General features: G+C 34.4%; 2 protein-coding genes across 2 annotated transcripts; one reads left to right on the top strand and one right to left on the bottom strand.

Moving 5' to 3' along the window:
- Positions 1-1,579: 1,579 nt before the first annotated feature.
- LOC133308941 (probable disease resistance protein At4g27220) lies at positions 1,580-4,576 on the bottom strand. Its single transcript, XM_061509672.1, has one exon. The coding sequence runs from the start codon at positions 4,574-4,576 to the stop codon at positions 1,580-1,582; it is 2,997 nt and encodes a 998-aa protein (XP_061365656.1).
- Positions 4,577-11,377: 6,801 nt separating this feature from the next.
- Positions 11,378-13,836, top strand: LOC133308940 (uncharacterized mitochondrial protein AtMg00810-like). Its single transcript, XM_061509671.1, has 2 exons — positions 11,378-11,588; positions 12,737-13,836. The coding sequence occupies exons 1-2, from the start codon at positions 11,378-11,380 to the stop codon at positions 13,834-13,836; spliced, it is 1,311 nt and encodes a 436-aa protein (XP_061365655.1).
- The last annotated feature ends 372 nt before the right edge of the window (positions 13,837-14,208 follow it).

The following is a 14,208-nucleotide window of genomic DNA, read 5'->3' as shown; positions in this document are numbered from 1 at the left end:
CTGTTCCACCAAGCCCTGAAAGGGTAGAGGTTGTGATTGTGTATATAAATGCAATAATTTCAGGCTATTGTGTCTTCTTTGGAGGTCTTGAGATAAATAGTCCCGCATTAGTTGCCCATAGAACCACGCGAGCTGGCTTTGCGCTAGACTTTTACTAGTCTCGGGCGAACACTGCAATGCCGGCGTCACCACCCGCGCCGCTCGATTGCAACCGGGAGATATAGTGGAAGGCTCTGATATCATTTGATAAGAACCTTGAGGTGCACCACCCCAAAAGCTAGCTCAAAGGGTGGGAGTGCCCAAGGCCTTATAAACTCCACATTAGTTGCTCAAACAACCAATGTGGGACTATATATCTCAACAGGATGAAACATGATTTCTTGAAAAAGTAAGAAACAAACTGTTATTTCCCGATCTAGTGCAAAGGTCGAGTATCGTGCAATGGGAGTTGCTACCTGCGAGCTAATCTGATTAAAGCAGTTGATTCGGGAGCTCCATCATTGTGAGCAGAAATAGACCATGACACTCATTTGCGACAATCAAGATGCGCTACATATATCCTCTAATCCTGTATTTCATGAGAGAACCAAACATATAGAGATCGATTGTCATTTCATTTGAGAAAAGATTAAGTCAGGAGAAATCAAAATGACATTTGTCAACTCTGATGACCAACTCGCGGATGTCTTCACTAAAGCTCTTAGAGGTCCTCGGGTTGAATACATTTGTAACAAGCTAGGTGCTGACAATATATATGCACTAGCTTGAGGGGGAGTGTTAGAGTAGTTGTTAGAATAGTTCAATGTATATAATAGAATAATCTCACATCTTGTGGGCTTAGCCCATTAGGTCTTTTAGTCTCTTTAAATATAGAGCTCTTGTATGTTGTAACACACTATTATTCAATATACAATTATTCTATTATTCAATCTCAAGTGAAATCTTAATCCATATTTAGTATGTTGATGTAGTATTTGAATATGAAAATGTAGGGTGCTTAATATTTTTGCATATCATATGTATGTTTTTGAATACGTTTTTAATATCTCACGACACACAGAAAAAAAATATTTCAAATTCTCTAACATGCAAGATAATGGCGATAATAGTTCTACATTAAAATGAAGGTATACGAAAAGATCTAAAATTAGAATCTAATCCCACCAACTTACGTACCTCTATTTTAGCATGGGAACCTTGCGTTTGGGAAAAGATATGTTTCATCTTCTCACATTCACTAACCAAAAGGCTTTGAAGGTTTACTAGACTCTTGGCCATGGAAAATGATAATAAATGTTTCAAATTCCAACAATCATTCACATCCAAGTGTATCAAATTTTGAAAATAGAGATTTAGTGAAGGTTGGTCATCCCTGCATATTATGTCGATATGGATTGACGACAACTCCATTCTCTCCAATTTTGAAACTACAATCTACAAAGAAACATATATAATTAGTATCACCAAAAATTAAAGAATTGATTTTGACTTTCTCAAATTAATTTTCACTAGAGAAAATAAAAAAATTTAACTAATAAAATATGGAAAAGTTTAAATTGAAAAAAGGAAAAAAAAAAATCTATGATAGCGTTAAACACACCTTATCATGGAAAAGTTCTTTGGTCTCTCCTGTAGATGAATAGGGCTGGATCGTAATAAATTGAGGTAAAGATTGTAGCGTCAAAGAGCGCAATTCGGGAAACTCAAGACCCTCAATTTTGTTAGCACTTGGTATTTGCACAGGGACAATCTTCTTCAAAGATTTACATTTAGAAATTTCAAGTGTTTCAAGAACAATTAGAAGTCTAACCACTGAAATTGAGAAGACATTCTCCAATTGATTGCAAAGATAGATCTTGATGACTTTCAATTTACCAAATGATGGAGTTGAAAGTTCACATGAGCAAATTTTCTTCATGTTCTTGAGATTATAGAGATACAATGACTCCAGTTTAGGAAAAGCCTTCTCAATATTGTTCTTTCTTTTCTCTGGGTTGATGAGAGATTGAATGTCAGAATTACTTACAATGGACAAATGTTTTAGATATGGAAATCCTTTCAAATTCAATCTATAAAAAATATCTTGGACACCATTGAGATCTTCTAATAACAAATTCTCAACTCTGTCGAACAACAATTTGACACCATTTTGAGAATGAATGTCAAAGCCATTATCTAACTGTACTGCCAAAAATCTTGATGCTTCATATTTCTCTGGCATCTTGAAGTCTGTCTCTAAATATGCCTTCAAATCTCCAATAACAATCTTGTAACTATATAACTTGTCAAAGAACAAGTTATCAGACAAATGGTCAACATTTGAGATTTCTATGTCTAGAGTTGTCAACTGGTTTAGATGCCTTAGCTCAGAAAGACTAGCATTTTCACTTTGACTTATCTCTCCTCCATTGTTCCATTGAATCGGGGTCCTTCTCATATACAACTCTTCCAAACTAATCAAATATTGGATTACATTGGAAGGAATGACTCGAAGTTTAGAGCAATTACTTATGTCAAGAATTTGTAGCTTTATTAACTGCTTCAATTCAGTAGGTAATATTTCAATATTAGATCCTGAAAAACTAAGAACTCTTAACTTTTTCAACTCACCTATGATGGACAAATCCACACCCAGCATGCAATGCTCCAAACAAAGCATTCTGAGTTTTGTAAGGCATGTAATTGATGAAGGTAAGGGTGATAGATAAAAGCCAGTCAATATCAATACCTTGAGTTCTTTCATTCCTTTAAAAAAATGGCTTGGTATTTTCAGATGTGGACCATTGTTGCTCACATGGAATACTCTAAGTCTCGGACAATTTATCCTTAGAGGAAACCCCTCAATGATATCACAATGTTGTAAGGATATAGCAGTGTATCTTTTGAGTTTATCCTCTTCAGGCCATTCATCTACTTTCCCCTTTGTCAGTGTAAATACATGCTCCTCCTTGGATGCTATTGACGAAGCTGCACTGCGAACAATCTCTTGCATGGTGAAATAATCATTTGAATAACTATCAGACAACAAACCAGACTCTTTTAGCTTTCCAACCAAAACATATACTCTATCTCTAGCTTCCCTTACAGTGTAGACTCCTTGTAGAAAACCCAAACCAATGCAGTATTTTATCAAGTCCATAATTAATGCATCAGGACCCATGCGAGCACAAAGTAAGAAAGTAAACTTGAGCTCCTCATTTTCTAAAAGTTCATAACTCAACTTTGTAGAGAACTCAGGCGCTCCTGTTAACTTTTGCCATTCAAGCTTTCGGTTGACATCCTCCCACACCGAGCGGCTCTGATTTTTCAAAGCCCTTGCAGTTGTAACTATTGACATAGGCAACCCTTGACACTTGTTGGCAATTTGAGCTGCTAATTTTTCAAATACAGAATCCGTATCACCTATTCCAGCTTTTTTCTTGAACAGTGCCTGTGCTTCCTTTTCCATCAAGACATCCACAGAGAAAATAGAGTTTTCCCTCCCTTCCATCTGACTTGATAACACTTGTTTGGTTTCAGAAATGAGCAACATTTTCCAACCCTTATAACGACTAAGAGTATCTTCTATTTTCACAACATCGGTGGCATCGAGGATATTTTCAGACTTCATCATATTGAAAGCTTCTTCTGTTTTTGGCTTTTCGGATGAAGTTTCAGTTTTCATTGTATTGTGAGCTCCATGGGGTTTTTCTTCTTTAACGTTCTTCAGGCCACCTTCGTCATCATTCTCAGATGGAATCCCGAGCATATTGAAGTCCAATTTGTCCCAAAGATCATCTAGGATTATAAGTGTGCTCTCTCTCTCATTCTTCAATCTCTTTTGTATTCGAGCAGCTCTTGCAATGTCACTTTCTTCATCCAATTTCATCCCCAACATGTCAGCAATTTGTCCTTGAATCTTTCTTATATCAGCATTTCTTGTTACATTTGCCATGACCACTACATTGAACATCTTATCTTTCAACGCTTCCTGAGCCACTTTTTTGGCTAAACTGGTCTTGCCCACACCACTCAACCCATGAAGTCCGATCATTCTAACATTCGGGTTTTTCAATGCTGCCATAATCTTTTTCTTAATTTCATCTCTTGATGGAAAGCTTTCATAACCAACAATAGAAAAAAAGGCAGCCATGGAGGGTGGGCCAAACCAATAAGAAAGCGTATCATGCTTTGCTGTTTGTGAAAGTCCATTAATCTTCCTTGTAATATCATATGCTTTTGTGCTCAAATGATACCTTATCCCTAACTTGGGAAGGTAACCACTTGTAAACAAATCAAACAATGCAAGTTTACAACGCTCGTCCCCATGAAAATCCTCACATTCAGAGATTATTTTATCCACCCCTTCTATCCATTTTTTAACTTCATCGGTGATTCTTCTTCCATATCGATTTTCTTCCTCCTCAACTCTATGTTGAACTGCAGCCCTCTTCTTCTTGAGATCCTCAACACCAATATCTAGTTCTCGAACTCTGGCTTCGTACTTCCATAGGGGAATCAACATTTGTTGCTTTAGCCTCTCCTTCATACGAGGTGACATCATGAATTGACAAAACCAAGCAATTAGAGGATCCATCTTTCATCGTTGACTTTTCTTAACTCTATATATGTATATATATCTTCTCCTGCATGCACATGAATAAGAAAACAATATTAATAACGATAAATGAAAATTAATAAATTTAAAATAATAGATAAGATGAGCTTATCGTTCCACTGTGCTTTATCCATGACAGAAAGCAATAAGAAGAAGGAAAATAAGATATTACCGTTTAGATTAGAGCAGATTCACAAATCGCCACATGCTCGAAATCAACTTGAATTTTCGTGGACTTCCTTTGACTTGTGAAACAAAACTGTAATATATATAGTGAGAGTGCAATAAGTTGCATAAGCTTTTATATTATAATATATTATTTATCACCAAATAAGTTATAATATTGTAAACAATATCTTATTCTTTTTATATATGCAGTCATATCATATCTCTTCATTACAAAAGTGATTATTTGAAAGAATGATCTCTTTCAAAAAAATTAAAATGGTGCAAATTGTTGTAAAATATTACAAAATATGTGTGGATAACTTTTGGCTATTCATATGCCTCATGATGATGACCTCTAGTTTTCCAAGATCTTTGATATACAATGTAATCATCACACTAATAATGTATTGAAATATAATGCCTCTCTTTTCATATTTAGGGTCAGAATATGGCTTCTATGAAAAATAATCTATGACACTGATAGTATGTTTTCGAATCGTGGAGTATTCCTGGCCTGGTCAGGTCATATATACGCCACTTTGGCATGCAACAGCCCATCCATAGATAGCCAAGAAGCTTAGAGGTACACGACCTTACCCCTCGGGTTAATATTCTAATGCAGATCATCGATCGTTGTGCTACATCTAATATGCATGACTCTTTTCTCACCTTCAAACATCATCCCACTATTATCTTCAAATTTTCTACCATTATAGTAGAGAATAACATGAAATGATTGCGAACTTTCTAACTTTCTTAAACTTTTATATTTTTGCATAAAAGTAATCAAGCTTTTTCATAGAAATTAGTTGCCTCGCATTAAATATATCTATAAGACTATAACAGTTTTAAGGTATGTTTATATATAATTAATTGTAATTGATGAAAAAAATGAGTGTATAAAAGTAAGAAAGCCTAAAACTAAATTAAAATGTTTTTCATAATTTAATGACTTATCAAAACTCTAAAATAGGCCAATATAATAGTAAATACGGGTGTAAATGTGTTAAGCGGCAAATTAATAGCGTAGATCAAATTAGGTCTGGCCTAGCTACTATATCTAATAAAACAGAACCTTAAAAAAACCTATTTAGAAAACAAGCTATAAGCCTTCTTTTACAAGATCTGACCTATAAACCTATGGGTCGCCTTATATAATACTATTTATTTTAACTAAAATTACTATTTAAATAATTTAAAATAATAAAATATTATTTTAGTTATTTTTTAATTCTTGAAGCACTAATAGACTTAAATACGCTATCAGACCTAGGTCAAGCCTTTTGATTTTTACATATAAGTCATGTGTGGCCTATTATTTAGACTTTTTCCTATTTTTAATAAACTATTTCTTACAATAAATAGTAAAGTAATGTAGTATTTAAATTAACAGACAGGTTATTATATTTTACAAAGCTACAAATATTTCATTAGTGGAAAGAGAATTTTCTTTTGTGCGGTTTTCTTTTATTGGTAAGACCATGACTACTCTTAGTTCAAGCGTAGGCATACTGTGTATTGGCATTTGTCTTAGGTAAAATTCAAACCTTCGCAAAGCTAGAAAGTTCACCTACACGATTCAAGCCATTGTTGAAGGAGATAACTTGATCCTAGGGTTCTTGAGACTCACTTAATGAAGAGTGTAAGATTTTGGTTGAATAAAGACAGGAGGGTTTGCGTTCAGCACACCCTCAAAGAAGCCAACTCCTGTGCCAATTGGCTTGCTCAAGTGGCTATCTCCCAATATGTTGGTTTCAAGCAGAATACCATTGCTCCTCATGATTTAGAGAGGCTCATTGCCTTAAACCGGTTAGGAGTTCAAAGTGCTTCTGATTAAGATCTTTGCTTGCGTTTTAGTTTTTAGTTTTGTTTTCATTTGTATTTTGTCTCTATTTTTCTGAGGCCTATGCCTTCATAATATAATAAGTAAGAAACCAACATATTGGGAGCTAATTCGCAAAAATGAGTAGAGCCCCACTCAAATAAGTAAGAAAAGAACCTCGGAAGCTAATTCGCAAAAAATAAAAATAGACAGAAATTAAAACTAAAATAGATAGATATAGAAGTTTGAATAGAAAGCCTGACCCTTTCTTTGTTGAAAACAAGAAACAAGACGAAAGAGAAAGATCAAACCTAAAATTACAATTCCAAAAAGAACAATTCTACCAGGGCTCATTGTAGCGGTTCCTTCAGATCCTAGAATCTGCTTCACTAAGAAATTTGTGGATAGGAAAACAGTTGCTCGAAGAATAAAATTCATGATGAAAATCATAGAGATTAACCCTCACCAATAAACTTCACCTACATAAGAACTCAATTTATCAATTGAGTCACACATCATAGAGTTTTTGGAGGGAAAATGGTGAGTCATCATACAATGATAAGGGAGAGTTATAGCCACAGGCTAAAAGATACTAAAACCTGAGTTATGTCTCGATTTGTGCAACTAGAAATGAAATAACAAAGACATGTAAATAGAAAACATAATATTCTAGATAACATTTCCTAATACCATGGAACTTTTCAAGCAAAAGACTGAGTTATCCTCACCTTGTACTGGTGGACTGTGTTTTTTCTTCTCCAAGCTTTTCACTCTTCAATCAAGTCGCCTTAGTTCATAAGCTCTTCCACTCTTCAATCAATATCTCAGTCTGCATAAATTCTTCTTAGTATTAATATGAAGAGGACTATATTTGCTTTTAAAACTACCTAGCTGATCTTACAAAGATAGATAGATGTACAAAACATTTTTGACATATATACATAGGAAAAAATATTAGTCAATTTGAATGACATTACTTTGTATTATTTTAAGTGAAACGATCATATTTTAATGCATATTTATAGGCCTTTTACATTCTCTCCTCCACAATACTTGCTTTTCTCAATCCTCTTAATTTTGTGGGGGAGAAAGAATGTAAAAGGCCAATAAATATGTATAAAAAATACAGTCATTTCACTTAAAATGACATAAAGTTGTATCCTTTAAAATGAGAAACATTTTCCCCATGTATATAACATTTAGGGCCCAATTGCATGGTATGAATAACAACACAAAATAATGGATTTACTATTACCTCTACTTTGCTTGATGAGCTGATGTTCTAAGCTTCCTTTCGGTCAGTGATGGTTGAGACGAATAAGATTCTTCAATAAGTTGAAGTTTCTTGTCCACTGAACAAAACAAAACAAAAAAGAATAAGTGATTATATAAAAAACCATTTACTTGCTTCAAAACCACTCTCAGTAAAATGCTTCAAAAAGAATAAGTGATTATATAAAAAACCATTTATTTGATTTATGTGATAATATATAATTATATATATATATATATATTAGATGATAAATTATGATTAATTGATTGATGATTTATGTATTTATGTTTGATTAGTAATGATTGATTAGTAATTTGTTTAGATATCATGAGTCTACAAACATAAATTGTTTAGATATGATGAGTCAACAAACATAAATTGTTTAGATATGATGAGTCAGTAATGTGTAAGCCCTAAACTTCAACTATAAATAGAGGTCTAGCCTAACCAAACCAATTCACTCTTCAACATTTCTCTTCTACTATTCTCTCTTCTTAGTTCAAAAACTTAGTTTAATTTATTTTATATTCTTCTGGTTACCAACCGGTTCTCTGCTCCAAATTACTCTTTTCTTCTAGAAGTTAGCGAAAACGGAGACCAGGTAATCCTAATCCTTAGGTTATAATTTTGTTTGAAGTTTATAGTAATCTTAATCCCTATGTCTTATTAGGATATTTTATGAAATTTTGTGTATCTAATCCTAATCCCTAGAGAGTCATAGATTATATTGATATGAATTTTGGTATATGTAATCCTATTCGTAGGTTATTTCTTTTCTTGGATGTAATCCTAATCTCTAGGTGGTTGTAGATTTGTTGTGTATGAAATTTTATTGGGTGTGTCCTAATCTTTAGGTAGTTATATGTTCGATATATGTAATCTTAATCCCTAGAGAGTTATAGGTTATATTTATATGTAATTTGGTATATGTAATCCTAGTCCCTAGAAATAGGTTAATTATATGAATATTATTGGGTTTAATTTTAATTTTAATTTTGATTAATTATATTGTTGGGAATTTTAATCCTCTAGAAAATATCAGAATTAATTGTGTAATTATTTATATTTGAATAATGGATTTGGAAGTTTTGATATTCTTGGATAAATGATTTGGAAATTATAATGGATTTGGAAATTAAAATATTATTGAAAGATTGAATTTTGAAATTATACTCTTGATTAAATTGATGTGGATATCATGAAAACTATTTGACAATTATGAGAATCGTGACAAGATTGAATTAATTGTATGTGATTGAATAAATTAATAGTGGGAGGATAGCTTTGGGATGGTACCTCCCAAGGTGATGAACACAACTTTTGGGCTTTATGCCTCCGATGTGAAACTGATGTGAAAAAAGATTATATCCGTTCTTCCCAAAGTGGTGTCTGGCAGGGTTCCCCGAGATACTAGTAGCAACTTTGGGAAGAGGTGTGCACACTAGGAAGATGTGAATTGATTATGGCCAATGTGATTTGTTTGTGACTGGCAAGGTTTCCCGGGTCACAGGGTAGACTGGCAGGGTTTCCCGGGTCTACCATGGTTCTCTTCCCACTAAATATAATGGACTTAAACATTATTAATGAAATTTGTTATTTGATTTGATTATGAAGAATGTCATTGAGTTGTAAATATTATCATATTATGATTAATGTTGTGCTAAATATGTTAGTTGATAATTACCAAATACATTTAATGAACTTAATAAAGATAAATATTATATAATGGAATTTTGATTATTATATTGATATTTGATTTGATTAATGTGGAATTGATTTGAACACTATTTGATATTTGATTTAATTTGTTATTAATTACATTAATTGTATTTTGATTGGGATTACCAGCTTTGCTGACTTTTGTGTTTGTTGACTGCAATGATCCTGCGGCTGCGGGGGAGCAGATTTTCAGTGAAGCATGTTGCAAAGGATGGGGCTAGCTGTGGGCAGTGAGGATCACGACTCGAATATTTCTAGCTGTCATAAATATTATGTATAAAAAAAAAAAAACTGTAGTCTTAGATTTTTTTTATTTGAATGTAATAGAGTTAGCCTTGCACTTGTCCCTGTACAAGTGCGGCGGTAACACTTCCCAAATTCGATTATTTTGAACTTCCGCTGTTATTTATAAAATTATTGAATTTATTTATGCTATTATAAATTGTTAGAATTTGGGGTGTTACAAATTTTGTTAAAGCATCCTCTGTGGCCAACATAGATTCTTCGAACAAGCAAGTAAACCCAACAGGTAACAATTCCTATCAATGGATTTTAGATAGTGGTGCTACTGACCATATCAGTTCCATTCGATCTTATTTCAAAAATTTATCAAAAATCCATCCAATTTCCATATCATTACCAAATGGATCACATGTACATGCTCATTATTCTGGTACCATTTTTTTATCCCCTCAACTCATACTCAAAGAAGTCCTCTTTGTTCCTGAATTCCAAGTCAATTTGATTTCAATTACAAAGTTAGTCAAAACCATTTCTTGTTCACTAACCTTTACTGATAATTGTTGTTTGATATACCAGAATGTTACCAAGATGATATTGTTATAGCTAAGCAAAGTGGTGGATTGTTCATCCTTGACATACCAGCCCAAGCCTTAAATACAAAAGTTTCTGATACTTCTAAAGTCTCTGATGATGCAATGCTTTGGCACATGCGACTTGGCCATACTTCCCATTCTAGCATGAAACTTGTATCTTCCCTTTTTCCTTTTATTTCATTTACAGATGTATCCCCTTGTGACATTTGTCACTTGGCAAAACAAAGAAAATTACCTCATTTTTCCAGTGAGAATAAAACCAGTGCAATTTTCCAAATATTACATGCAGATATTTGGGGACCCTATTCAAATACCTCTGTACATGGCCATCGATACTTTTTAACTCTTGTTGATGATTACTCTAGATTTACCTGGATCATTCTTATGAAACACAAACATGAGACACGAAAACATCTGCAAAATTTCATTGCTCATATTGAGAATCATTTCCATGCTTCTCTTAAAACCATAAGGTCAGATAATGGACCTGAATTCATGATGAATGAATTTTATTCAAACAAAGGCATATCTCATCAAAGAACATGCATTGAATCTCCACAACAAAATGGAGTAGTTGAAAGGAAACACGTTATATACTAAATGTAGCCCGTGCCATTCTTTTTCAATCCAATTTACCTATTCATTTATGGTCTTATGCCATTACTCATGCCATACACATAATCAACCGATTACCCACACCAATTCTGAAAAATAAAACACCATATCTGTTTGATAAACCACCGTTACTCATCCATCTCAAAACCTTTGGATGCTTATGTTATGCATCAACCATCACAGCTCATAGAACAAAATTTCAGCCTAGAGTCCGTAAGTCCATTTTTTTGGGATACAGGGAAGGAACTAAAGGTTATATACTATATGACTTAATCTCAAGAGAAATATTCATGTATAGAAATGTAGTTTTCTATGAACTTATTTTTCCTCTCAATGCAGAAACTGAAATGGCTACCAAACAGATTCAAACCAAAAATCAAACTGATCCTGCTACCATATTACCCTTTGATGATATTTTTCAAAATAACTCATCTGTACCCATCCATAACTCCACCCTACATACATCACATGCAGAAACTGAAGCTGATAACATTAGAAAATCAAACAGAACCCGTAAACCTCCTCCATCACCTACTACTGTAGCTGTCACTATATCAGGTAATTCTCAAACTCCATTATATCCTCTTTCTTCTGTCCTATCATATAATGCATGTTCATCCCATTATACCCGTTTCTGTTTAAATACTTCTTCAAATATGGAGCCAAAAACATACAACCAAGCTGTCAAACATGAGCATTGGCAGAAGGCAATGCAATCTGAATTACAAGCTCTTGACATGAACAATACATGGAAGATTGTTGACCTACCTTAAGGAAAGAAGCCCATAGGATGCAAGTGGGTATATAAAATAAAGTATCATGTTGATGGGACAATTGAACGATACAAAGCAAGGCTTGTTGCCAAAGGCTATACTCAATTAGAAGGGATTGACTATTTTGATACCTTTAGCTCACTACCATTCGAATTCTTCTCACTATAGCAGCCACAAACAAATGGTTTTTGTAGCAACTTGATGTGAACAATGCTTTCCTTCATGGTGAGTTAAAGGAAGAAGTTTTTATGGAGATTCATTCTGGTCTTCCATGTTCCAAACCCAATCAAGTATGTCAGCTACAAAAATCCCTCTATGGACTCAAGCAAGCTAGTAGACAGTGGAAATAATGTTATTAAACCCGGACCGGTGATCGACCCGGTCGGGATATCGGGTCAGTGGGTGTCACTGGTTCAACCGCATGAACTGGATATGTATATAAATTTATATTTTATACTTAATTATATAATAAATATTTTAAACGGTGCAAGTGAACCAAGAATCAAATGTAGCTTAGTGGTAAATACTACAATTTATATCTTCACAACAAGGGTTCGATTCCCACTAAATGCAATTTTTAAATAATTCTATTAAATGGTATGATATATATATTAAATGGTGCATATTAACCAACAAACAAACTTAGCTCAGTGGTAAGTTGTTGTTGGGCATACTCATGAGACTCGAGTTCAAATCCCAGCGGCAGCAACTTTGGAATTATTTTTTCCAAAACCAGTTTGAGTAATAAAACCGGTCCATCGGTTTGACGGTTAATACCGGTTGAACCGCGGTTCACGATCGGTTCACCGGGTCAATACCGGTTCAATAACATTCGGTCCGTTGCAAGAATTGGACCGGTTGATGGGCCGGTTTCCGGTCCGACCGGCTGGGCCGGTTTTCTCAACACTAAGTGGAATGCTAAGCTTACTTCAGCTTTGATTTCTATTGGATACAAGCAATCCAATGCAGATTATTCATTATTCACAAAGCATAATTCATCTTCATTCACCGCCCTTTTGGTGTATGTTGATGACATTGTGCTGGCTGGAAATAATATGCAGGAAATCAATTATGTGAAATCATTCCTTGATCAACAGTTCAAAATCAAAGACCTTGGTTACTTAAGATTCTTTCTTGGACTTGAGATATCCAGATCCAAAGAAGGAATTATACTGAATCAAAGAAAATACGCATTAGAAATATTATCAGACGCGGGCTTGCTTGCTTCTAAACCAGCTTCCACTCCCATGGATGCAACTTCAAAGCTCAGCTCTGATACTGGTACTCCTCTAGCTGATGAAGCTTCATATCGTCGGTTAGTAGGACGCCTTCTATACTTAACAACAACCAGACCTGATCTTGCTTATTCAGTACAACAACTCAGCCAATATGTCTCAAAACCAACTGAAGTTCATATGGCTGCTGCTCTTCGTGTTTTGAGATATATAAAAGGATCACCAGGTACTGGTTTGTTCTTCTCCTCAACTTCTGCTCTTTCTCTTTCTGGGTTTGCTGATTCCGATTGGGCATGTTGCCCGGACACACGTAAGTCCATCAGTGGATACTGTGTATTCCTAGGATCTTCTCTTGTATCTTGGAAATCAAAGAAGCAAACAACAGTGTCTAGATCATCTGCAGAAGCTGAATATAGAGCCCTTGCAAGTCTTACTTGTGAAGTTCAATGGATACACTATCTGTTAGCCGATCTGTGTATTCCCACATCTAAGGCTGCTGCAATATATTGTGATAATGTTTCTGCTATCTACCTTGCACACAACCCATCGTTTCATGAGCGCACAAAGCACTTTGAAATTGATTGCCATGTTATACGTGAAAGGAGTCAATCGGGTTTAATCCATCTGCTTCATGTTTCATCTGCAAACCAGTTAGCTGATATATTTACAAAACCACTTCATGTCAAACCTTTTTCGTCATTTCTGGTCAAGCTTGGTCTAAGGAATATCCACCGACCAGCTTGTGGGGGGGTATTACCATCTGATGCAGAAACTGAAGATCAAACTCACGTGAAATAGCTGACAGTTATGTTAGTTATTATAGCTGACAGTTTAGTTATTATAGCTGACAGTTATGTTAGTTATTAACCATTAGCTGTTAGTTACTGTTAGTTAGTTAGTTACTGTACTCTTATTCTTTCACTTACTGTATTCTATATAAAGTCAGTCATGTAAAACTTCTTCTTCAATAAGAAATATATGAATTTTTTACTCTCAAGATGAGAATATCAGAAGTTAAGACCCTCAAAGAAGCCAACTCCTGTGCCAATTGGCTTGCTCAAGTGGCTATCTCCCAATATGTTGGTTTCAAGCAGAATACCATTGCTCCTCATGATTTAAAGAGGCTCATTGCCTTAAACCGGTTAGGAGTTCAAAGTGCTTCTGATTAAG

This window comes from Gastrolobium bilobum, unplaced genomic scaffold (genome assembly GCF_033153095.1).
Source record: "Gastrolobium bilobum isolate Gb01-03AN ecotype WA unplaced genomic scaffold, APGP_CSIRO_Gbil_v1 utg35244, whole genome shotgun sequence".
Taxonomy (NCBI): Eukaryota; Viridiplantae; Streptophyta; class Magnoliopsida; order Fabales; family Fabaceae; genus Gastrolobium; species Gastrolobium bilobum.
The sequence above is the reverse complement of the archived record's forward strand: the minus strand, read 5'-3'. Positions and strand labels throughout refer to the sequence as shown.